This window comes from Lissotriton vulgaris, chromosome 10 (assembly GCF_964263255.1).
Source record: "Lissotriton vulgaris chromosome 10, aLisVul1.2, whole genome shotgun sequence".
NCBI lineage: Eukaryota > Metazoa > Chordata > Amphibia > Caudata > Salamandridae > Lissotriton > Lissotriton vulgaris.
In genome coordinates this window covers 504027743-504054608 of record NC_141698.1, presented here as the reverse complement: position 1 = coordinate 504054608, position 26866 = coordinate 504027743, and the positions used below count along the sequence as shown (strand labels likewise).

Here is a 26866-nt window from a genome sequence, read left to right as displayed (position 1 = left end):
AGCATAGATAAACAGCAACCGTTGCTGTTTATCTATGGAATCATATGTCTGTATTTTGTGTTTTCTCTGTTTGTGTCTCCGTTTGTTGTCTGTGTGTGAGTGCTTTTTTGCACGTTATGTCAATTGTTACATGTATCTGTCTGTCTTTGCTTTATTTTTTTTATATCTGTACATGTCTGAATTAGCTCATATGTGCGTGAGTGCTTGTGCGGTCATATATGTAACAGTAATGAATGTAACTGCATGAACGTGTGGGTTTGTGCTTGTGTGTGTGCGTATTGGGGTAACTGTGCATGGTGTGAGTTGCATGTTAGCATCTGTATGACTGTATGTATTTATAATTGCCTGTGTGTGACAAGTCGTTGTGTGTGCATGCATTTTACTTGTCTGTGTGTGTCGGTGAATTTGTTGTGGGCGCTGTTTTTATTTCATTTTATAGTCTCAAGCAGTACTTGCTCGAGGGGACTGCTATTTGCTAGTCCTGTAAGCTGAGCAGAAAGGGTGCAGTTTAGGTATGCAGGGTCAATTAGTTCGAACGAAGGAAACCCAGCCTACAGCTCCCACAATGCAACTTCTTGTTTCATGAAAATATTGCCCAGGAGCATTGCGTGTCGGTGATATGGAGTCTTCTAGTGTTCTTTCATGATGTAAGGGTTCAGCCTGTGAAAACTAGTTGCACTGTACCCTCATTGAAACTTTGCTTGCGCCTGCCTCAGACACCATTGTAAATACTCAACAGCTTTTTTTGTAGAAACACACCTTTTGTCAATATCTTCTCTTCTCCACACCATAAATGAAAGTTTGCCTGTTACCTTTAGAACAAAGGGAAACTACTCCTGCAGTACACGTATTTTCTCGGGAACAGATTCTCTTTTTTTTATAGTCTTACATTAAGAACCTCGCATAAATATACAATAAATAATATAATATCAAAAAACAAAATCAATGTAACTAATCTGATTTACTTCAAAATTCCAAAGCTTCAGAAACGACCCTAAGCAAATATAGAACAACTCAATAGCATATTTTATTTCATAAACCGGAGAAATGGAGTTCGTGTCAGTTCCATTAATTTTTGCAGAAACGCCTAAATAAAGGTGACAGGTTCACTTTACATGCACATTGTCTCGGGACACTCCGAGCACGCAAGCAAAAACTGGTACACCGAGGAGCAATTTATCAGTGATCGCTTGATGCTCAGCTTAAAAATATATATATTGTTCAGTGGTTGTAATGGAATGCCTGGACCTGGCTCAACAGACCATTAGCAGCACTTATTAAACAAGCAAACTCACCGCCGCAGCCCGGCTTCAACAGAAAGCCAGGCAACCTTTGTTGGGACGGGGGCGGGGCCGGACACGCTTCCCAGGAGGCAGGCTGCAGTGCCTGGCGCATGGCTCCGGTGCAGAGAGAGGAGAGCCCTGCGTGCAGCCGGCGTCCGCCCGGGAAGCCAAGGAGCGGAGTGCCGGTGTCCCTGTGCCCATTGACGTCGGAGTGAGCAGCCCCGGAGCAGGACCTGACTGGGCACGTTGTCTCCCCGGAAGAGTCCTGCGGAGTAGAAGTCCCGGTGAGTGGGGCTCCGTGCTTGCGTGTCTGTGTGTATGCAGGGGGGTGGGGGGTGGGGGGCGGCAGCGTGTGTATGTGTGTGTGTGCGCGCGCGCCTGTGTGTGTGTGTGCGTGCATGCAGAGGGGTGGGGGCTGGCTGTGTCTGTGTGTGAGCAGGGGCAGTGAGACTCTGAGCAAGCGCGGCTCAGACGCGCGCTCCCGCAGTCAAAACTGAGACTGCAAAAGCGCGCGTCTGAGTCGTGTCCACTTTCCTAAATACGGGCCACATTAGGTCTGAAGCAGACACTCTCAATGCTCACGCATTGAGAGTAGGTCTGCTCGACCTAAAAATTAGCATCACAGATGTGGCTTTCAATTGCCCTGAGTAGGGGAGCAAGGTGTCTTTGGTGAGTGATTGAGCACTGCTGTCTTTGGATTTCAAAAATGAGCTAAAATTCGACACAGCCATGTAAGGTTCTTAAACCTTCCTGAGAGTTGGTGATACATTTTACAAAAACTGATACATTTTCCACCATTTGATACAGAATGCCTCTTCAGCATCAGGTTCATTGATGTGCTTCTGCTTAACACTCTAACCAGAAACAAAAAATATTTAGACAAGCTGTGAAATAGTGCTTATCTCAAATATTGTGCTCCAGCAGAAAAAGAACACCTACAATTCCAGGACGGCAGTCTGGTACGTTTGTATTGCCCTTGACCTGTCCCATAGCATTGCTGTTATACGTGCGTGTTATAATGCCTTTTATGGGCCATTTAGCATATTTGTGACAGTTTTGCGGTGCCCCATACTGATTTGTGGCACTACCAACATATGTTCAGAATGTTGTCGGGGTTAGAGGAAGTGCAGCTTAAATTTAATTTAATTTTAATAGTAGGATTGTTTTTTTTCCAGCTACTTAACTGTTGTTCAGTACAAATTGTATTAATAACCCACTTGGACATTATTACTGTGTTGTTTAGCTTGTTATTACCACACATTGCAAGTCGAATAATGGATTGACTGCAATGGTTCAATATGTTGAAGGGATGATTTTTGGGGATATAATATTCTTGGCTCTTTATACATCGATTGAACGCTTGTTTTTCAGACCGGTCATTAAATTGAAAATTCCGATGACACAAACTCAGAAATTGAAAATGTTATCAAATATGCAGTATTGTTTCACACAATCTTAAGCATAAAGTACAACGCACAGATATGTGTTTAAAAGTATTTACTTGTACCTTATAAGATGGTGCCAGTATTGTTATGTTATGTTACAATACATTTATATCACGCACGGATACTCAAGAGTGTCCCGGCGCGTCTGGTGAACATAACAGCAGAGACTCAAAAATTAAATGGCTTGATTAGAATAGCATAGAATCCTGAATATTACGCAGCTCCAGAGGGAGGAAGTTCCAGACTTCCGCTGCTTTGACAGAGAGAGAGCTGCCCCCAAACCGACCATGCGGAAGCGGGGGACAACTGCCAGGCGCTGTGTTGCAGAACGAAGACTTCTGTGAGGGACGTAAAAAGCAAAGCTCCTCCGGAGGTAGGCCGGGCCTAATCCATGCAAGGCTCTATGAGCCAGAGTAAGGGCCTTAAACTGGACTCGATGGACCACAGGGAGCCAGTAAAGTTCCCGTAGGTGCTGTTTCATACTCGATCTTCCAGGGATTTGCAGCAGAGCTCTTAGTGCCTCGTTCTGTATTGTTTGTAATTTTTTTTATCTGATACCAATGTACAAGCCGTTAGCATAATCAATGTGGGACAGAATGAGAGCTCGAGTCACCAGTATTAGAAAGATAATAATATGTAATTAGAGAAAGAGTAGAGTAGAGTAATACACTTTATTCAGTTGTTTTTCTAAACCATCAAAGTATGCAAAAAGGTCCGTCATTTCCCAATCTTAAGATTATGCTACAAGAGAATAAAATTAATAAATTTACATTATAAATAAGCATGAATTTGAGAAGAAGAAAAGAACAATACAACTTCCAGTTAAAAGCTTGCACCATATATAAAAATACAATCTAATATACAGGACACAATTCATCAATTCCTATGGTCATAACTTCCACAATCGCGTTTAGTTCCATTATTACAACAATCCGATTCTACCTAAATTATAAATGTCTGGTGCTTAATCCAGAAGAAAAATAAAAAACTGCTTAATGCAAAAACTATTGTGCCATACGTGTCTGTTTTTAAAATTCTGTAAGCAGCAAGATATTGTCTTGCTCCATGTTTTAAGCAGATTAGTCGTATCCACCTCCTATGGATCTGTTGATATTTACTACAGAAGAAAATAATATGTTCTACAGATTCTTGTACTCTGCCACATGCTGGGCATAATTCTGATGTTAAACCAACAGCCTGTTTGGTAGGGATCTTTAAAAGGAGACTGCCCAGCGAAATCTAACATATAAACTTTTGGCAAGTGGGGGAAAAATCCGATCCAAGTAGGGTTCATATCTGGGTCATGGCTTAATACTTAAAACTTGTGTTGTTAGATGACTGTTGGTGTCACTCACTGCATAGCGCTCTGCCACAAACGCCCAATATTTACCTTTTACTCTGGGTAGATCCTCTTTGCTTGCCTCCTCTGGGTGGTCCCACAAATGTAACATATGCAATGATTTGCACCAATCTGCAATATGTCTAAAGTTATGTCCTGGAACCTAGCAGGGATGAATAATAAACTTTCCCTTCCAGAGTGGGGTCCTTTCATGTATAAACATGATATTTGTATGATGCAGGAAACTTGGGCCCTGGACGAGAGTACGAGGGATGGTTTTGCAACCTTCAACATACTGGCAACAACAGGGGGAAGGGGTGGACCGTCGGGTGGCCTGTCGATTTGGGTGGGCATGCACTTGGGTGTTCAGGCTGCTGATATTCCAACCAATTCTCCAGACGTCCAATGTATACTCCTGACGCTCCCTGATTTGACCAAGGTTGCCTTACTTAATGTTTATTCAAGGCCACAGCAGCGTGGCCAGGAATCAGGCACTATTAATGTGCTGAGGCAGTTTATTTTTTCCTTAGATCCTTCAGTGGCTCTGCTAGTGGGAGGTGATTTTAATTGTCAGTTCGAGCCCCTCGAGAGCCTGGGCGTGGGGGATTCAGATGACGAGGATCAATTTTGGCATGTCTCCGACCCTCAGATCTCCCTTGTCCGAGCATGGACCCCGCTGGTTCTCCAAATTAAAGCACTTACCCTTACAATGTCTCTGCAGGCGTGTAATGGGAGGATAGAGCCAGATATACCGGGGTCTTTTACCTTTAATAGACCAGATCACACGTCGATCATTGATTATATAATGATTGAAACAAGACACTGGGACAAGGTGTTAAATTTTAGGGTGCTTCCTAGGACTGATAATGATCCCAACGCCCTGGTGTTGACACTGAAACCACGAAGTTTCGGGTTGTCCAACCCCGCCCCGAACTTACTGCTCTATCACAGCCCCTCGTGATATTAAATAATAGGCGGAGAATTAAATGGTGCTATTTTCAGGGTTCGCCAACTAAACTAGCTGAAATATATCACTTGGCACTTCCGCAGCTAATTGAAATGGGGGAAATTGATGTAAAGAACTTAGACGAAGTAGCCCAGACCAGGATCACGGGAATTCACAAACAGTTGGTCGCTAACCTCTTTGATGTGTTTTACCCTCTGGTTCGTAATAATGCTGCCTTAGCTAGAACGCATCCCTGGTATGATGCAGCTTGTCGGAAAGCAAAATCTGATTTGCTAACAGCAATAAAAGCAAAGCATAGAGCAACAATAAAGCAGTGTCGAATTGGGTATAAGCAGGCTATTACCAGGGGAAAATAGACTGGGAGGAGAATAAATGGGAGGAACTCAGGCTAGCACTCTCTCGTAGGGACTCCAAAGCATTTTGGACCATTGTTAGTAGTGGGGCGAGTGGGGGAGCACCCGCACTCATTACAAATATAGCTCCTGCAGCTTGGGAAGCTCACTACGGAGCACTCTATGCTAACCCCATTGAAGAGACAACCTAGCTCCCGACCCTTGAACCACTAAACGAGCATAGTTTGCTGGACTAATGGACTCCGAACCGGGTGAACCAGTAGGGACCTCCCTCCAGACCATCACAGGATCCCAACTTGAGTATCGCTCGCTGCCGTGCTGATTGTCTATTTGCTGTTGGGACATACCGCTGGACACTTTACAGCTAGCGACTGCACCATTGTCACCGGGGCCATCAAGACCAATGGATTCAGCTTTGGTTAAGCCTATCGCTGTGAAGCAGGCTTTTTCTACCCCACTTTCAACAAAGAACTTTCAATTGGTATCTTACCAGAGGCAACAAGTTTCTTATATGTCACCGCTTATGCCCTCTCATCTTCTAGAATCTTACTCTGAGGAGGAGGAAGAAGATTTTGATGACTATAATGAGGGAGCTTTTGGAGTAGCTCGCCATCCATCCAAGCTCGTTATTAAGTGCCAGGATGAGGATGAGGACGATACTTATTCAGGACAATATTACCAGGAAGACATTGTAGTGCCTCATTCTATGGAACTTTGCTACAAGTGGGGTTGTGTCCTGCACTGTGGCCGGGTAGGACAATTATAATTTCAACAAAGAGAGGACCCGGTCACTGTTTTTGTTCTGCTAACTTTATTATTTAGAGCAGAATCTCACCCTAAGGTAATTAATCCTTAGGTACTTTGTATATTTTGGTTATTATGAAATAGTGAAACAATTTTTACAGTCTTTTGACAACAGTCCGAGGTTTACTTGCTGTCTTGCACAGGGACAAATACATTTACAAGTGCTAAAAACAATTATTGTGGTGTGAAACAAACAATAAATACTTATAACCATTTTTATCAAAAACATTTATCAAACAAGATCATTGTTTTTCTTCGTGATAGTACCCTACCAACCACTTCTACAAGGCCACTAAGCTGCAACTTTTGCTCAATGTCAGGCCTAATGACGCAAAGGCATGCAATACATTTATCTTCTATTCAATTCAATCGTTTGAAAAAGAGCCTTATGCGAAAATGAAAAACATTCGGAATTAAGACGAATGAATAATCAGCCGACGCGTTTCCGAGCCTGGCTTTTACTTGTCAGACTCTTCTTCAGGGCTTTGGGCTGGGTACCTGTGTGAATGTAAACGAGGGGCATACTTTAGTTTGGGACCTTCACCTATGGTGTCTCTGATTGTTGTACATATCAACAATTGTTGTTACCTTATTGTCGGGTTTAAGCTTGTGTAAACCGTCTCTTTGAGCTCTTAGTTGTGATAATTCACTGTGTTCTGCAATAAAAACAGTGATATTGTTTCTGTTTATTGTCTGAGAGGACTGTTTGGCGCTAGTTTAAAGCAGTGGTTATACACTCAACTCACGTGGTCATCAGGCAGTACATGTCGTCCAGTCTATGATTCCTGTTTTATTCAGTCGAAAATCGCCAAGGCTGCAAGATTAATTAAACATTTTTTTGTAAATAACTTGCTAGTGGATCTATGGGCAACGGTCATCGGCAGGCAGCCAGAGTGACATACACTTACTTGTTGTTATTTACTGGGGTGTGGAGCACCAGGCTTTTCATCAATCAGGGCGCCGCCTCTTTGGTCAGTTGTAAGGTTCGATGTTTATGCTGCGGGGTTGAGGTGAATTTTGATTAGCGGGACATTTGTTCCACTGTCTTACATTGTTTTGAACAACCGCTTGCGAAAGCACTTACTTAAGTTGATTCCCAGGCGTGCTGAACGTAGATGGGGCGTCACCTTTTCCTTTCTATTCCAAGGGTGCCGTTAGTGCTACAAAAATGAGGGGAACATAGGTTTAGGAGATTTAAGTTCCACATGTCTGTGCTCTATCTTAATGGGCGCGTGCAGCGTTTACCTGCAGAGTTCATTTTGGGTGCTGCCGTCTGCTTCAAGATCACTCGAGTGAGTAAGTGTTGTGGTCACATGGATGCTTAAAGACTGGACATGTGACCTGGTGCTTATGGGACATGTAGTCCGGGACGTTCGTGGTTGTAAGAGGCATTTTACAGTGGTCTATTTTACATTGGACCCTTTGTTGAAATCATTCTATGGAACAGCAAAGACGGTCTAAGGCTTCAGAGGTCACTCATTTACCGCCTAACCTTATTCAGGATTTACAGGCTATGCTGGCAGGTTATAAACAGCGTTTCCCACCGCAAATACCTCAACCTGTTGCTCCGGTTCCTCCACCTCAATTACCGCCACGTTCACCGGTTGTAGACGCTCCGCAACCTGAGTTGCCTACACACACCCTGGACACTTCTTCGGAGGAAGAAGTAGAGAAAGGAGAGTTACCTAACGTGCCTCCAGCGGATCCGTGGGATGACTACGTTATCCCCATGCCATCCCCCGCAACGCTTCAACCTTCAGACTCACCACCTGACGATATAGGGGGATTTCACAATCTTATACAGAGAGCAGCAAATAGATTTAAGCTCCCGGTGACGGTGGAGCAAACGGAATGTTTTCTTCACGATTTGAAGGAAGAAACTAGGAAGGTGTCTAGAGCCATTCCCATTATTGACTACATCTGGCAAGAGGGCATCAAGGTGATAAAAAATCCTGCTTCTGTGCCTGCTGTGTTACCACAAATTGAAAAGAAATATTGTGCCCCACTAGGTAGTCCTGCATGCCTCATTGGTCATCCGCGTCCGGATTCAGTTATTTCACAGGCCGCACAACAAAGGTCAAAGAACCCAGCCACCCCTATTTCTACACCACCTGATAAGGAGGGGTGCCGTTTGGACCGTATTGATGATAAATTCTCCACGATGGCTGCGGCTTCCATCAGAGCGGCAAATTCCTTGGCGATTATAGGTCGCTATGATCGCCAAATGTGTTCCGAAATGGCTGGTTTCATAGCTCTGATTCCGGAGGACAAGAGACATGAAGCGCGTAAGGTGCTAATGGAAGGAGAACGCGCAGCTGCGGAATCTATTGACTGTGCATTCGATGTTGTAAACCCGAATTTCAGACAGTTGGCAGGAGCGGCGGTCTTGAGACGTCAAGGGTGGTTGAAGACTGTCAGGGTTTTGCAAATAGCATCTACCTATATTCCTAAGTCTGGGAATAGGGCTAGGACAATAGTGATGCCCTGTCGGGTTAATGTTTGGTACTCGTGTATTACTAAATAGGTTCCTTTCAGTACTATGTAAATAGGTTCAGGAAATAGTGAGTGTAACTGTTCCTCCCAAGATGGCCGCCGCTGTGGCCATAGAAGCAAACCTAGAGCTAGTTTGTGAGGGCTAGTTGATGTGTGCCTCACGCAGCTTTGAAACTGCGCACTTCAACTGTTCGGGTTCCTGAGGTGGTCTGCTAGTGTCCGAGGCTCCGTGTCTATATTCAGGACAGGAGTTATCATAGTCAGTTTAGTATTTTCCTCGAGTCCGCTCGAAGCGGTTACTTGCTGAGAGAGTGGAATATCCTTTAAAGTCCTATTTAGTGTAGTTATCAATAGTTGTATATAGTCCCTGAAGGAAAGATATTTTCTCCTGAAAACCTTCCGTCGGCTGCTGTGGCTGTGACTACTCTCTACTTAATCCGCTGCCGTCGTGGGAGCAAGGTTCGCTCTGCTGAAGTTAGACAGGATATCACAGCGGAAAGTTCCACGGACTCCATTGACTTCTTGCGGTGTACCCTGAGAGAAACAGTAAGCTAGCGGCTCTTTCCCTTTGCCAGCAAACAATAAACTGAGTAACAATTCCCTTCTTGCGCTTTCCCTGCTTTACCCTTTCCCCCTTCTTGCCTCCCTTGAACCTTTTTGCGCGCAGAAGACAATTCAGCATTGAGACTCCTTTGAGCCACATGTTCGCACCGAGACTCGACCAGAAACCCAGTTGGGGCAAGTACAGGGAGCTTACAGGTAACTAGAGTGAGTATTAGTTTGAGTAGGTCGCAGACTATTAGCAAGGACCCACAGTAATGTTAGTTTTTATCTCACAGGCATGAAGCTCCAGATTGTTACTACACACCCACACGAAGAGTAGCAATACATTTGGGAATCACTGGTAGGATAAGATTTGATTATTTCATAGAGAGAGAATATTGGTAGGTGGCTGTTGTTGTTTATTCTTTCCCCTTTCTTTTGTGTATTAGGCACCTTACAGTAACCGACGCAGAAGCCAAGACTGAGCTACAAAATCGGTGAAGGTGCCAGAAGTTCTCAAGGTGTCTCTTCTCTGTCCACTTCCCCTTTTCCCTTCTGCTAGTGGATTTGCCCTTGTAGCGGAGACACTGGTGGGAGGGCGATTGGGTCAAGCATCTTACTGCCTCTGCGAAGTTATTGGAGCCTTCTGACAGATTGAAGTGCCCACTTATCTACTTCGCCCAGGCAGTATGGCTGAGGGATTTGACCTAAAGGATCTTGGAGACATTTTAGTGGGAATTCAGAGGGAGATGGGAGCTGTAAGGGAGGAAAATAAAAGTTTAAAATTAGAATTGGAGGCCTCTCGACAAGAGACTAGAGTTCTGGCCCAGAAGATGGATGGATTAGTTATGGGAAATCCAGTTCAGGTTCCTTCCGCGTCTAACACCAGTACCGCGAGTTCAGATCCTAAGACAGTTGCTCAGGTTATCCACTCAGTCTCTCCTTTTATTCCTCTAGCAGCTCCAGAACGGTTTTCTGGGGATCCACAAAAGGCACAACTCTTTTTAACTCAATGTTCCCTACATTTCATGTGCCGTCCTACCCTTTTTCCAGATGCCCAATCTAGAGTAGCATGTATTTTATCCTATCTCAGTGGTGATGCCGCCAATTGGGTGATGCCCTTGGTGAGCGAAGATGACCCAATCCTTTGTGATTTCGCAAAGTTTAAATCCGAGTTTCTCAGAATTTTTGACAGGAGAAGGATTTTTTGGGCCACCGATAATGAGTTGCTGGAATTGCGGCAGGGCTCTAAAGATTTGATCTCATACCTGACGCAATTTAATAAGTTAATTGTGGAAACCAACTGGCCAGAGGAGAAACGGGCAGCTTTATTTTATCGAGGACTAAGAGATGAGATCAAGGACACATTGGCACAAGTTCCGAATCGGCCCACAGAGTTGTCTGCGTTGGTGGATTTAGTTTTAGAATTGGATTTCCGTAACTCTGAACGAAAGGGAGACAAGAGGAAAGATTGGAGAGTTAACTTTCCCCGGTTTGATCGAGCTCGGACCGAGAAAGGTTCCGGAGGGAGTAACGAGGCAGAACCCATGCAAATTGGAGCAGTCCAAGGTCCATTGAGTAAAGAGGAGAAGGAACAGAGGCGTTTGAGGAAATTGTGTTTATATTGCGGGACCTCCGGCCATTTTGTAAAGGAATGCTCTAAGCGTCCTAAATTACCTTTTAAAGGAAACGAGGTGAGCCATCAGTAGGCGGAGTCGCTCTGGTGGTGCAGGAGAAAAAGACGACTCCAGAATCCCATCTAATCCTTAATACTCTACAGTCGTGTATTCCTCATGTAATCCTTCACATGACATTAAAGTTCCGTGAATAGCAGATTTCTGGAGTGGCTTTTATGTTGGACTCTGGGGCCACAGGAAATGTTTGTGACATTAAATATGCCCGTCGCATGGGAATTCAAGCCATTCGAAAGGAAAGACCAGAACTAGTGAGAGCAGTAGATGGAACAAATTTGTCGTCTGGGCCAATTATCAGTCATACCGAAGAATTGGAGTTGATTCAAGTGGATGGGCATAGAGAAGTCTTGCAATTCAATTTAATAGACGCCCCTCAGTTTCAATTGATCCTTGGGTTACCTTGGCTGGCTACACACAATCCGACAATCGACTGGGAAAATTAAACAGTCAGCATGCAGTCAGGCTTCTATTTGGAACATTGTTATGGGCACAAGGAAAATTCGGTGGAGCTGTCTCCCGCTTCTCTACTATCTTTCGGAGGTCAGTCAATTTGTGTAATTGATTCTGGAGAAATTCCCCCAGAGTATCAGGATTTGAAGATGGTTTTTACTGAACAGGAAGCGGAGGTGCTACCACCACATCGCTCATATGACTGTACTATTGATCTGGTTCCTGGAGCGGCTCTTCCTTGCAGTCGGATCTATGCTCTAACCGAAGCTGAGAATAACCATCTTAAGGAGTATCTTGACCGTTATCTGGCCAATGGGTTCATTAGACCCTCGCAGTCACCGGTATCCTCGCCGCTCTTTTTCATCCCAAAGAAGCAAGAGGGAAGTCTGAGAACTTGTATCGATTACCGTGCACTGAACTTAGTCCCTATCAAGAATCAATACCCCCTGCCTTTAATTTCAGTTCTTTTGGATCAAATTAAAGAAGCTCAGATTTTCACCAAGCTTGATTTACGTGGGGCATACCATTTGGTGCGGATGAAAGAGGGGCACGAGTGGAAGACCGCCTTTCGTACCAAATTTGGCCTCTTCGAGTATTGTGTGATGTCCTTTGGGTTGTGTAATGCACCTGCTGTGTTTCAACACTTCATTAATGACATCATGAGTGATTTGATTGACAAAGTGGCCATTGTCTATTTGGATGATATCTTGATCTACTCCCAGAATACACAAGACCATCACAAGCACGTCACAATGGTGTTGGATCGATTAAGAACACATCATTTATTTGTAAAATTGGAAAAGTGTGTTTTTCATGCTACTACAGTGGAGTTTCTAGGATTCATCCTCTCCCCACATGGAATCAATATGGATCAAGGAAAAGTTCAAGCAGTGAAAAGTTGGCCAGAACCACATAATATCAAGGAGATACAGCGATTTTAGTGATTCGCTAATTTCTATCGGCGCTTCATTCAGGGCTTTTCACAATTGATCGTCCCTATTACTCGATTATTAAAGAAAGGGGTAAGGTTCGAGTGGACCAATGAGGCAGCACAAGCATTTCTTCATCTCAAAGATAAATTTGTGTCCGCACCTATTCTCTTGCATGCCAATCCAGAAGAACCTTTCTTTGTAGAAGCAGATGCGTCGGATCAGGCAATTGGAGGTGTTCTTTCACAACGACATTTGAAAACTGGTCAGCTTCATCCAGTGGCGTATCACTCCAGAAAATCCAGCTGAACTGAATTACACGATCGCCGAAAAGGAATTGTTGGTGGTGAAGGATGCCTTTGAGGACTGGAGGCATTATCTGCTGGGGGCTAAGCATACAGTGACCGTGTTTACTGATCATAAGAATCTGCAATTCTTTCTTGAAATCTGCGAAAACCCTAACTCCTCGACCGCTACGTTGGTCCTTGTACTTTGCGGATTTTGTGATCACGTTTCGTCCTGGAGCAAAGAATGGAAAGGCGGATGCACTTTCCCGTGTGAATACAGAAGATTGTGAACATCCTGTTGAACCTCAACCCATCATTCCTGAAACTAAGATCATTTGTGCTCTTTCTTTGAGCAACTTTCAAGAAGAAGTTCAGAAAAGTTTATCTAAATAGGAGATCCAGAAGTGGGTTCAATTGAGAGATGAGAGAGAGTTAAACCAGCAGTTACCATACTATTAAGGGGCCTTGTATCTTCCTACAACTGCACTTCAACAAAGGGCATTACAAAGTTGCCATGATCATCCTTTGGCAGGTCATAAAGGAATTTCTAAGACCATGGATTTGGTTCAGCGCTGTTTTTGGTGGCCTGGGTTGTCCTCTCATGTCAAGCTATATGTACAGTCCTGTGAATTGTGTGCCAGGAGTAAACCTAATGATTCAGAAAAGGGGGTGGTGATGAACAGAGTGCCTGAATTAAGCAGACCACTCTTACCCAGTCCAAAGATCAGGGCTTGATCCATCACCGTTTTTTGGCTCACTGCACCATCCCAGCTCAGAACCTGGCTACATGCAAATTAGTCTGTTCCTGTCCCAGTGCATGATGGGAACAGGGCAAACCAAACTACCAAGCCAATTCTTATACTGGGAAGGAAACAAGCCTCCGGGGACCGGTTTCTGGCATTTCAGCCATCATCGGCCCGGCTTGCTTGAATCCTGATGGTGCAATGAGCAAGGGACTCACATCTGAGTCCTTCCACGCTTATGGTGGACAAAATGATTCAGAAAAGGGGGTGGTGATGAACAGAGTGCCTGAATTAAGCAGACCACTCTTACCCAGTCCAAAGATCAGGGCTTGATCCATCACCGTTTTTTGGCTCACTGCACCATCCCAGCTCAGAACCCGGCTACATGCAAATTAGTCTGTTCCTGTCCCAGTGCATGATGGGAACAGGGCAAACCAAACTACCAAGCCAATTCTTATACTGGGAAGGAAACAAGCTTCCGGGGGCCGGTTTCTGGCATTTCAGCCATCGTCGGCCCGGCTTGCTTGAATCCTGATGGTGCAATGAGCAAGGGACTCACATCTGAGTCCTTCCACGCTTATGGTGGACAAAATGATTCAGGAAAGGGGGTGGTGATGAACAGAGTGCCTGAATTAAGCAGACCACTCTTACCCAGTCCAAAGATCAGGGCTTGATCCATCACCGTTTTTTAGCTCACTGAACCATCCCAGCTCAGAACCCGGCTACATGCAAATTAGTCTGTTCCTGTCCCAGTGCATGATGGAAACAGGGCAAACCAAACTACCAAGCCAATTCTTATACTGGGAAGGAAACAATCTTCCGGGGACCGGTTTCTGGCATTTCAGCCGTCGTCGGCCCGGCTTGCTTGAATCCTGATGGTGCAATGAGCAAGGGACTCACATCTGAGTATACCCTTCCACGCTTATGGTGGACAAAATGATTCAGAAAAGGGGGTGGTGATGAACAGAGTGCCTGAACTAAGCAGACCACTCTTACCCAGTCCAAAGATCAGGGCTTGATCCATCACCGTTTTTTAGCTCACTGCACCATCCCAGCTCAGAACCCGGCTACATGCAAATTAGTCTGTTCCTGTCCCAGTGCATGATGGGAACAGGGCAAACCAAACTACCAAGCCAATTCTTATACTGGGAAGGAAACAAGCTTCCGGGGACCGGTTTCTGGCATTTCAGCCGTCGTCGGCCCGGCTTGCTTGAATCCTGATGGTGCAATGAGCAAGGGACTCACATCTGAGTCCTTCCACGCTTATGGTGGACAAAATTATTCAGAAAAGGGGGTGGTGATGAACAGAGTGCCTGAATTAAGCAGACCACTCTTACCCAGTCCAAAGATCAGGGCTTGATCCATCACCGTTTTTTAGCTCACTGCACCATCCCAGCTCAGAACCCGGCTACATGCAAATTAGTCTGTTCCTGTCCCAGTGCATGATGGGAACAGGGCAAACCAAACTACCAAGCCAATTCTTATACTGGGAAGGAAACAAGCTTCCGGGGACCGGTTTCTGGCATTTCCGCTGTCGTCGGCCCGGCTTGCTTGAATCCTGATGGTGCAATGAGCAAGGGACTCACATCTGAGTATTCCCTTCCACGCTTATGGTGGACAAAATGATTCAGAAAAGGGGGTGGTGATGAACAGAGTGCCTGAATTAAGCAGACCACTCTTACCCAGTCCAAAGATCAGGGCTTGATCCATCACCGTTTTTTGGCTCACTGCACCATCCCAGCTCAGAACCTGGCTACATGCAAATTAGTCTGTTCCTGTCCCAGTGCATGATGGGAACAGGGCAAACCAAACTACCAAGCCAATTCTTATACTGGGAAGGAAACAAGCCTCCGGGGACCGGTTTCTGGCATTTCAGCCATCATCGGCCCGGCTTGCTTGAATCCTGATGGTGCAATGAGCAAGGGACTCACATCTGAGTCCTTCCACGCTTATGGTGGACAAAATGATTCAGGAAAGGGGGTGGTGATGAACAGAGTGCCTGAATTAAGCAGACCACTCTTACCCAGTCCAAAGATCAGGGCTTGATCCATCACCGTTTTTTAGCTCACTGAACCATCCCAGCTCAGAACCCGGCTACATGCAAATTAGTCTGTTCCTGTCCCAGTGCATGATGGAAACAGGGCAAACCAAACTACCAAGCCAATTCTTATACTGGGAAGGAAACAATCTTCCGGGGACCGGTTTCTGGCATTTCAGCCGTCGTCGGCCCGGCTTGCTTGAATCCTGATGGTGCAATGAGCAAGGGACTCACATCTGAGTATACCCTTCCACGCTTATGGTGGACAAAATGATTCAGAAAAGGGGGTGGTGATGAACAGAGTGCCTGAACTAAGCAGACCACTCTTACCCAGTCCAAAGATCAGGGCTTGATCCATCACCGTTTTTTAGCTCACTGCACCATCCCAGCTCAGAACCCGGCTACATGCAAATTAGTCTGTTCCTGTCCCAGTGCATGATGGGAACAGGGCAAACCAAACTACCAAGCCAATTCTTATACTGGGAAGGAAAAAATCTTCCGGGGACCGGTTTCTGGCATTTCAGCCGTCGTCGGCCCGGCTTGCTTGAATCCTGATTGTGCAATGAGCAAGGGACTCACATCTGAGTCCTTCCACGCTTATGGTGGACAAAATGATTCAGAAAAGGGGGTGGTGATGAACAGAGTGCCTGAATTAAGCAGACCACTCTTACCCAGTCCAAAGATCAGGGCTTGATCCATCACCGTTTTTTAGCTCACTGCACCATCCCAGCTCAGAACCCGGCTACATGCAAATTAGTCTGTTCCTGTCCCAGTGCATGATGGAAACAGGGCAAACCAAACTACCAAGCCAATTCTTATACTGGGAAGGAAACAATCTTCCGGGGACCGGTTTCTGGCATTTCAGCCGTCGTCGGCCCGGCTTGCTTGAATCCTGATGGTGCAATGAGCAAGGGACTCACATCTGAGTATACCCTTCCACGCTTATGGTGGACAAATTGATTCAGAAAAGGGGGTGGTGATGAACAGAGTGCCTGAATTAAGCAGACCACTCTTACCCAGTCCAAAGATCAGGGCTTGATCCATCACCGTTTTTTAGCTCACTGCACCATCCCAGCTCAGAACCCGGCTACATGCAAATTAGTCTGTTCCTGTCCCAGTGCATGATGGAAACAGGGCAAACCAAACTACCAAGCCAATTCTTATACTGGGAAGGAAACAATCTTCCGGGGACCGGTTTCTGGCATTTCAGCCGTCGTCGGCCCGGCTTGCTTGAATCCTGATGGTGCAATGAGCAAGGGACTCACATCTGAGTATACCCTTCCACGCTTATGGTGGACAAATTGATTCAGAAAAGGGGGTGGTGATGAACAGAGTGCCTGAATTAAGCAGACCACTCTTACCCAGTCCAAAGATCAGGGCTTGATCCATCACCGTTTTTTAGCTCACTGCACCATCCCAGCTCAGAACCCGGCTACATGCAAATTAGTCTGTTCCTGTCCCAGTGCATGATGGGAATAGGGCAAACCAAACTACCAAGCCAATTCTTATACTGGGAAGGAAACAAGCTTCCGGGGACCGGTTTCTGGCATTTCAGCCGTCGTCGGCCCGGCTTGCTTGAATCCTGATGGTGCAATGAGCCAGGGACTCACATCTGAGTATACCCTTCCACGCTTATGGTGGACAAAATGATTCAGAAAAGGGGGTGGTAAACCTAGTCGGCAGGCTCCACAGGGGTTTTTACAACCGCTTCCTACTCCGACCCATCCGTGGCATACAGTGTCTATGGATCTGATCGTAGATTTGCCAGTTAGTAAGGGGTTCGATACTATTTTGGTGATTGTGGATACTTTCACCAAGATGAGTCACTTTATTGCTATGTCCGGTACCCCCACTGCTCCTGAATTAGCACAAGCATTTAGCGAGAATATTGTAAAACTACATGGGGTCCCCAAGATAGTGGTCTTAGATCGAGGTCCTCAATTTATTTCCCGCTTCTGACAAGCTTATCTCAAAGGTCTGGGGATTGAGAGTAGATTGTCTACCAGCTATCACCCTGAATCGGACGGATAGACTGAGAGAATTAACCAAGAATTGGAACAGTATCTCCGTTTGTTTCTCCTCGAGCGGGGTGGTGAATGGTCGGATCAATTGTGGATGGCAGAGTTTGCTAGTAATAACGCTAAGAGTGTTTCTACGGGCTACTCTCCATTTTATTTGAATTCTGGTCGTCATCCTAATGCATTCTGCACTCAGGAAGATTTAGAAGTCCCAGCAGTTAAGACCCTGTTGACCGATATGGCTGCCTTACATAAACTGCAGAGGAAAATTTGATAAAAGCAAAGCAATCTTACAAGAGGGGTGCAGACAGACATAGAAAACCCGCTCCGCAATATCAGGTAGGAGATCAGGTGTGGCTTTCTACGAAAAATCTCCATTTAAAAGGGAATAGGAAATTCTAACCAAGATTTGTGGGTCCCTATTCAGTTGAACAGGTCTTGGGTCCAGTAACAGTGAGATTAAAATTACCAGCTAAGTTAGGGATCCATCCAGTCTTTCATGTCTCTTTATTGAAAAAGATTAAATCACACATGAGGTTGGGTAAACCACCAGAGCCCCTTGTTATTTCTGGCCACACTGAGTATGAGGTACATGACATTTTAGACTCTAAAATCAAAAAAGGAAAACAATTTTACCTGGTGGACTGGAAGGGGTACGGTCCTGAGAAAAGGTCGTGGGAGCCTGTATCTCAAATTCATGCTCCACAACTCATTAAGAGATTCCATGCAAGGAAACCTCTCAAACCTGGACCGATGAATCGGTCTTTGAGAGGGGGTACTGTCAGGGTTTTGCAAATAGCATCTACCTATGTTCCTAAGTCTGGGAATAGGGCTAGGACAATAGTGAAGCCCTGTCGGGTTAATGTTTGGTACCCGTGTATTACTAAATAGGTTCCTTTCAGTACTATGTAAATAGGTTCAGGAAATAGTGAGTGTAACTGTTCCTCCCAAGATGGCCGCCACTGTGGCCATAGAAGCAAACCTAGAGCTAGTGTGTGAGGGCTAGTTGATGTATGCCTCGCGCAGCTTTCAAACTGCGCACTTCAACTGTTCGGGTTCCAAAGGTAGCTGCTAGTGTCCGAGGCTCCGTGTCTATATTCAGGACAGGAGTTATCAGAGTCAGTTTAGTATTTTCCTCGAGTCCGCTTGAAGCGGTTACTTGCCGAGAAAGTGGAATATCCTTTAAAGTCCTATTTAGTGTAGTTATCGATAGTTGTATATAGTCCCTGAAGCAAAGATATTTTATCTTGAAAACCTTTCGTTGGCTGCTGTGGCTGTGACTACTCTCTACTTAATCCGCTGCCGTCGTGGGAGCAAGTTTCACTCTGCTGAAGGTCGACAGGATATCACAGCGGAAAGTTCCACGGACTCCATTGACTTCTTGCGGTGTACCCTGAGAGAAACAGAAAGCTAGCGGCTCTTCCCCTTTGCCAGCAAACAATAAACTGAGTAACAATTCCCTTCTTGCGCTTTCCCTGCTTTACCCTTTCCCCCTTCTTGCCTCCCTTGAACCTTTTTGCGCGCAGAAGACAATTCAGCATTGAGACTCCTTTGAGCCACATGTTCGCACCGAGACTCGACCAGAACCCCAGTTGGGGCAAGGACAGGGAGCTTACAGGTAACTAGAGTGAGTATTAGTTTGAGTAGGTCGCAGACTATTAGCAAGGACCCACAGTAATGTTAGTTTTTATCTCACAGGCATGAAGCTCCAGATTGTTACTACACACCCACACGAAGAGTAGCAATACCTTTGGGAATCACTAGTAGGATAAGATTTGATTATTTCATATAGAGAGAATATTGGTAGGTGGCTGTTGTTTATTCTTTCCCCCTTCTTCTGTGTATTAGGCACCTTACAGTAACCGACGCAGAAGCCGAGACTGAGCTACAAAATCGGTGAAGGTGCCAGAAGTTCTCAAGGTGTCTCTTCTCTGTCCACTTCCCCTTTTCCCTTCTGCTAGTGGATTTGCCCTTGTGGCGGAGACACTGGTGGGAGGGCGATTGGGTCAAGCATCTTACTGCCTCTGCGAAGTTATTGGAGCCTTCTGACAGATTGAAGTGCCCACTTATCTACTTTGCCCAGGCAGTATGGCTGAGGGATTTGACCTAAAGGATCTAGGAGACATTTTAGTGGGAATTCAGAGGGAGATAGGAGCTGTAAGGGAGGAAAATAAAAGTTTAAAATGAGAACTATCACTCCTCTTATCGCCAGTCAGGATCAACTGGTTTCTCTCGCCAAGGAGGAAGAAAGCGCACAAATTAACAAGGCCGAGACACTCACAAAAAACAGTGAGGTCAGTTGGGCGTCAACCTCAGTTCCCTACCTTCCCGTGGGCGCGAAGCTATCTGCCTTCCAACCACAATGGCAACAGATCACTACCGATCGGTGGGTGTTGGTCCTAGTCCAGCATGCTCACACCCTGGAGTTTATCAACAAACCTCCAACAACTCCGCCCAGGGGACCCCCTCCACCTCGTTTTCACTTATTGTTCAAGGAGGTTCAAATAATGCTTCTCAAGAACACTGTGGAGAAGGTTCCAATCCATCAGAGAAGGACAGGCTTCTATTCCCGTTTTTTCCTCATAAAGAAGAAATCAGGGGAATGGCGACCGATCCTAGATCTGCGCAATCTCAACAGATATCTCAAGAAGCAGGGTTTCCGAATGGTCACTCTTTCGGACATTCTCAACTGCCTCAACGAGGTAGATTATATGGCTTCCTTGGACATGGAAGAGGCTTACTTCCACATCCCAATCCACCCAAAACATCGAAAATATCTCAGTTTCACTGTAGCTGGCACCCATTACCAGTTTAAAGTCCTTCCATTTGGCCTCAAGTCGGCTCCAAGAATTTTTACAAAGTGCCTGGCTCCTGTAGCGGCAGCTCTTCGATCATCAAAAGTCCAGGTTTTCCCGTACTTGGACGACTGGCTAGTCAAGGGTCCATCGAAGGCCAAAGTAAAGTCCGAAATTGCAGTATGCCACACTCTCTTTGCATCGCTAGGTCTCCCGATCAACAAGAGCAAATCTCAATTGAATCCGAAACAGAACATACTGTTCCTAGGAGCTTGTCTGGACACAGTAAGATGCAAGGCATTCTTGTCTCGAGAGCGTCAACTCCGGCTACAAGCTTTGGCCATAAAGCTATTAAGAAAAAAGTCACTTTCAGCTCGCCTATTCGCATCCCTTCTGGGGATGTGCTCTTCAGTCATCAATCTCATTCTATTAGCATGGCTCAAGATGCTGCCTTTACAGGAAGAGCTACATCGTCAATGGCAGCAAGCGACAGGCTCTTTCGAGGACACCATCACAGTCACCACCCGAATGGTGGAGGCCCTGCAATGGTGGACTCAATTACGCAATCTGAAACAGGGGCTCACGTTCTTGCAAACACCTCCAGATTTCATTCTGATGACAGATGCGTCAATGGAGGGCTGGGGAGGTCATCTTCAAGACTTACAGGTGCAAGGCAAATGGTCTCAAAAATACAAAAAATGCCACATCAACAGTCTAGAGCTGAAAGCCATCTTTCTTTCTCTTCAAGCGTTCCTTCCCAGGATAGCAGGGTCCTCGGTCCTGGTCAGAACGGACAATACCACCAGCATGTTTTATATAAACAAGCAGGGAGGGACAAGATCAGCAACATTGTCCAAGGAGGCCCAAGAGCTTTGGGAATGGTTAACAGTACACAACATAACTCTCAAGGCAGAGCACGTCAGAGGTGTCTACAACACTTTAGCGGACAAACTAAGCAGGTCCTCATCAGATTGCCACAAGTGGGAACTAGACAACGACCAACTGAGCAAGGTGTTTCAGAGGTGGGGCAAGCCGATGTTGGATCTATTTACAACACAACAAAACAAGAAATGCCGGTATTACGCTAACAGATACCCTCAACAGGGATCAAGGGGGAATGCCCTGTCCATGCGATGGTCAGGGATTTATGCTTATGCCTTTCCGGCGAATGCGTTGATTCCACGAGTGTTACGCAAGATGAAGTTGGAGAGTTGCCGCCTTCTCCTAATTGCTCCCAGATGGCCTCGCCAGTATTGGTTTCAGGAGCTCATGCTACTATCACAGGAGCCACCGATCCGGCTTTTGATAACTCCAGCACTAGTGTCATGCAATGAGGGTCAGATACTTCAGCCAGACCCTCAATCGCTGAAATTGCACGCATGGCTCCTAACTTCTTAGAATTTCAACATCTCCAAATTCCTCAAGACTGCCGAGACATTCTGAAGAAAGCAAGAGCCCAGAGCACATTAAAGACTTATTGTCTCAAGTGGAAGCGTTTCTGCGCTTGGTGTACGTCAAACTCTTTACACCCTATTGAAGCTCGAGCAGAAAAAATACTGCCTTCTTTATTGCATTTGGCTCGCTCTGGTCTTTCTTTCTCCTCAATAAAGGTCCTCTTAGCGGCTTTATCCAGGTACAGGAAAGTGGATAACACTCCATTGCTATGCTCTTCGTCGCTATTAAAACAGTTCATGAGAGGTCTTTTCCGGGCTTATCCTCCAGAAAAGCCTTCGCCACCAGAATGGGAGCTTATCACAGTCCTCTCACAGCTGATGAAACACCGGTTCGAACCAATTCACAAAGCTGATCTAAAATTCTTGACAATGAAGGTTGCTTTGCTGTTAGCACTAACTTCCGCCAGAAGAGTGGGAGAAATTCAAGCATTCAGTATAAAGGAACCCTTTTTACATTTCTCCCAGGAGTATGTCACTCTGCGGACGAATCCAACCTTCATACCGAAAGTGCCTTCTCAATTCCATCTGAATGAACCTGTAAAACTGAAAGTTTTCTTTCCAAATCCTACAACTCCGGCGGAAAGAACATTACATTCTTTAGACATTAAGCGAGGCTTAAAGTTTTATCTTCAGAGAACCAAAAACTTGAGAAAATCAGATCAACTATTTGTGGCGTATGGCCAGACTACATTGGGAAAAGCGGTCACTAAAGCCACAATTTCCAGATGGATAGCCTCTGCTATTTATTTCTGCCACATCAAGGCTAACCGACCACTAAAAAGGTCTGTTCGATCTCATTCCACAAGGGCTGTGGCAGCGTCTGCAGCTTTGTTTGCAGGAGTGACGCTTGAGAACATTTGCCATGCTGCGACATGAAAGAATGTCCACACGTTTACAAGACATTACTGCCTGCAATCAGCAAATCAGGGTGATGCGGAAGTGGGCCAAGCTGTTTTACATCACCTGTTTCCATAAGCGATATATTCAGGTACCAATATTTGCTTAGTCCATATGTTGTGAATACAATTCAGTATGTTTTTGATATAATATACAGGCATTTGTTAATGTATTATTTATTAATATCGTGCTAATATTTCTTTCTGTGGAAAACTGCATGATTTCTATTTTGAAGTTGGACATGACTTATTAATAGATGATGTACTATGTGATTGTTGGTTGTTATATATAAATTTATGGGGGTGCACCACAATAAGTCTCCCACCATCCGCAACCGACTTTTGCCAGGCTTGCTGCTCACTATTCTGATTCAGGCATGTGAATCTATGAAAGATACCCCAATACTGGATAAGAAAACAAGTTACTTACCTGTAACTTCAGTTATCCAGTATTGGTATCTTTCATAGATTCACATGCACCCACCCTCCTTCCCGGAGAGTCAGTTCTCTAGATTTGGGATACTTGTTCCCCACTTGTTCTACGAAAATCTGAGGAGAACTGGCTCTGCAGAGAGGGTTCTAGAGGGTGCTGTAATCTGATTGGTTGGTGCAAAGACTTTGGTCTTTTTAGCATAATGAGGTAGATAGGCTACTACAATCTAGGCCGCAGGCCTTTTCTAGGGCCTACTACTGCAATGTGCTTTTGGCACTGCTTATTTATTTACCGTGGGACTCCCGCCTCGGCGACGGGGAGTGATTCAGGCATGTGAATCTATGAAAGATTCCAATACTGGATAACTGAAGTTACAGGTAAGTAACTTATTTTCTTCTGACTGCACTACTGACAGTGGTTCCAGTATGAAAATGTGTACACACTGTTTCAAAGTTTAACAACATGAGGCTATGCATGATGCTCACAGATTGCTCTCTGATTAGAAGCAAATATTTGCAGATGCTTGAAAGCAAGATTAATGTTTCTTTGCTTTCAATATAAAATGTTCCTAAAAAATGAAAGTGGGGAAAAAACATTTTGCTAAACTACTCTAAAATTTCAGGTACCATTTCTTTTCAGCATCATTTAGTAAAATGTGTTGATGCATGCTAGTATTTCCCTAAAATATTCATATTGGAAAATTTGTGTAACCAGTTTCAATAAGATTATGGGAAACAAAAATAAAAAAAGCCTTGGCAAAGCCAGAAGGTCTGACATTGATGGTCAGCTTTTTAGTTTTGGCAATGCATGACTTGTTTTGGCATGGCTTTTGTAAAACCGTATTGATGTGAGAGCTGCCGGGCACTCACCATTATAACAAACATTGGCAAATGCAAACATTGTTTTTGGTCTCAAAAAAGCACACACTGCCACATTAGTTACTGGCACTGAACAAAACTACTTTGTGTACCGCTATGCTCCTTGTGAAAGAGCAGAATGTGGTCACTCACAGTGAAGCCAGCCGATTCTGAGAGAGCATTTTAATAAACACAATAAGTCATAGCTAACACCAGACCAAATTAGGTGCCCAATTATGAAAGAAAGTCTCAAAGTGCACCTTTGGTATATGGCTTTCGTGAATTCACAAGAATTTACATTAGTAGGGCAAGAAATTGTCCTTCTACAAAATATTTGTGAACTGCATTTTAGCATGAACAAATATTCATGTGTAGATTTGCTCATGTGAAAACCTGGATGTTTGAAAGTTCATTTTCCCTATAATGAGATTGCTGTCATAATTTGTGGCAGCACTACATGGCACCAAAGGGACAAGTGGATTTTGTTACAGGACAAGTAGTTTTATGAAGCAACCTGCCCCATGGACAAGTAGATATTTTAATAAATTCCACACCCCTGAATTTTATGTTTCGATTTTTAACTTGATGTTATTTCTATATTGACTTAGAACATACAATAGTCTAATGCTTTAATTTGGAATGCGTGATGAAGGTAAAGTTCAGTTCTTTAATTCTGCCCTTAGCAGGTAACCCTGTGAGTGCAGTTAACCAAGGCACTATCGGGTAACTGATTGTTGCTTCTTTTACAGCTATCGAGAAAATAAAGGAAAAAATGATGTCTGTCAAACACAAGATTCTGATTTTATCAGGAAAAGGTGGAGTTGGCAAGAGCACCTTCAGTGCCCACTTAGCCCATGGCTTGGCTGAGGATGAAACCAAACAGGTTACTACATTTTTGTGCATTGTTTGCTTACTCAGAAATGTAAAACGTTTGTGTAATATTTCCATAACTTTCTTTCAAACCTATTCTCTGGTTTTACTTTTGATTACTACTCGGTCACAATTTAGAAGATGTACTATATGGGCGATAAGTCAAGTTTTATGCTAAATTTGAACCTTGGTTATAAAGTAACGTAATAAACATTTCAAATTCAATTAACTTCTGTGTCGACTAAAATTGGCGTTTTGTTATAATACCCCTGTATGTTGAGATTTGATATCTCCATATTGCTGTTCTTCTATTGTTCAGGACTTAATCCCTTGCTTTTATCTGGGCATGTTAATGATTTCTGACAACGCTTATAAAAACACAGCTCCACTTCTATTTATTGTAGAAAGTTATGGTAAATTTTTTTTAAATGTTGCAAGCTCATTAACTTCAATCTCAAAGTGCATCAGTCGCTAACTCCGGACACTGGTGTATACATTTCATGAAGCAGTACTGGAGTGTTCCTGAAGAGACAAGGTGCACATTTCCAAACTATTTCATTTGCATGGATCTGTTTCTCCTGTAAGAGGGAAAGGAAAGTCCTTTTTCATACCTTCGGTTTAAAAGCTTAATGTTGGTTTCCTCAGACAGCTACTGGGTTCTCAACCTGTCCATTTACCTGAAGTGAATTCAGCATTCCCTTGTTTAATTGTTTTGACACTCTCCAGGGATTGGAAGGGGTGGATTGACTGGAGTTTAGCTGTTATATTGAAAAACCGGTCCCCACCGTTGTAAATAAAAGTCTGATTCAGGGAAAAGTTACCGCAGTAGCCCAAAACAGGAGGGTGGAACAGGGAATACGTGTAGGAGAAACTGACAAAGAATGTGCAGGCATCTTGATCAATAGTGGTAATGGTGAAAATATATTAACAACAGATGTTATAGATATTTCTGGTTCCGTCCGTTTAGTGGATGCTGAAAAAAGAAAGGGACTTGGCCAGTATTGTTTTGGAATATAGCGGGACTAAAACCTAAAATATCTAATAGCCACTGGGTAAATTTGATTAATAAGTACGACATTGTAAGCCTACAAGAGACTTGGTCGCTAGAGGCTGTACATCTATGTGGTTTTAAAACTTTCCATTCCCTAGCAATTAGCTCATCACATGGGAGGGCTAAAGGGGGACAGTGTACTTATGTGTCAAACCTACTTAAGTGTCGTAAGATCGAGATGGTTTTTGACAACAGGTACTATCACATAATTAGGCTAGCTATTGACCTGCATCTCCATGTGATTATAGTCAACTTCTATAACAATATACCAGCGGAAACTATGGAAGAAAAATTCACAACCTTGGGAAAAAATATTAAATGTCTGCTTGAAGGAAGTGTAAAAGCAGCCTGCATTATATGGGGTCAGGACTTTAATTGCACTCTGTGTAAACGTGGGGAAAAAGGTACCTGTGGCTTAATGCTGGACAAGGAAACCAGCTGGAGTCATTTTGAACATACTACCTGCGGGAACTATCTAAATGAGATAATCTTTGCCTGCGATCTGGGCTTTGCCAATAGAATCTGTTGTAGTGATGTTCCATTTCGCCCAACGTTCAATGGGAGAGGTGCATATACCATCATAGATTTTGGATTAATTTCAGCCAGCTATGGTGGAGCGGTCCAGGAGTTTAACATTTTAGACAACCCTTTAAGTGATCACTTCCCCCGAAGTCTGGAGATTGTAAAGTTAGGCAATCATAAGCCCAAGACAAGTGCACCAAGCGAGCATATAAGCAACATTGCCTTGAGCCGGCAGAACGGCTACACTCTAAAATGGAGTAACGTTGTACCAGGTGATTTTCTGACACAATTAATACAGAAATGCATTTTTAGTTTTAAAGCATGTCTAGACGAAAATGCGGGTAATTCTGTAGTTATTACAAATTTTAGGATTATTGCCGAAAACATTAAAAATAGTCTTCGGGTAGAGACAACATTTTTTAGGGAAAACTTATCGAGCTGGTTTGACACAGCCTGTACTAAGAGCTATTCTAAACTTAAGCTCGCCTTAAATGCCCCTACAAGAGACGTCAATCTTGTCAAAGTATTAAGGAAGGACTATAAGAGAACCCTAAAAACAAGGAAGGAAACCATTAAAAAGGAAGCATGGGTAGCATTGTGCG

The 26866-nt window shown here is 44.4% G+C and overlaps 1 protein-coding gene across 2 annotated transcripts in view; it reads left to right on the top strand.

The window, feature by feature from the left end:
* The window catches only part of NUBP1 (NUBP iron-sulfur cluster assembly factor 1, cytosolic), a 269261-nt gene that overhangs the window by 18033 nt on the left and 224362 nt on the right, over positions 1-26866 (top strand). Inside the window, exon 3 of one of the 2 annotated variants that reach the window (XM_086941359.1) lies at positions 24571-24704. The exons of the other annotated variant lie outside the window; for it this stretch is intronic. Within the exon in view, the coding sequence (XP_086797485.1) occupies positions 24571-24704 (134 nt within the window). The remainder of the gene's footprint in view (positions 1-24570; positions 24705-26866) is intronic. 2 annotated transcript variants of the gene reach the window in all.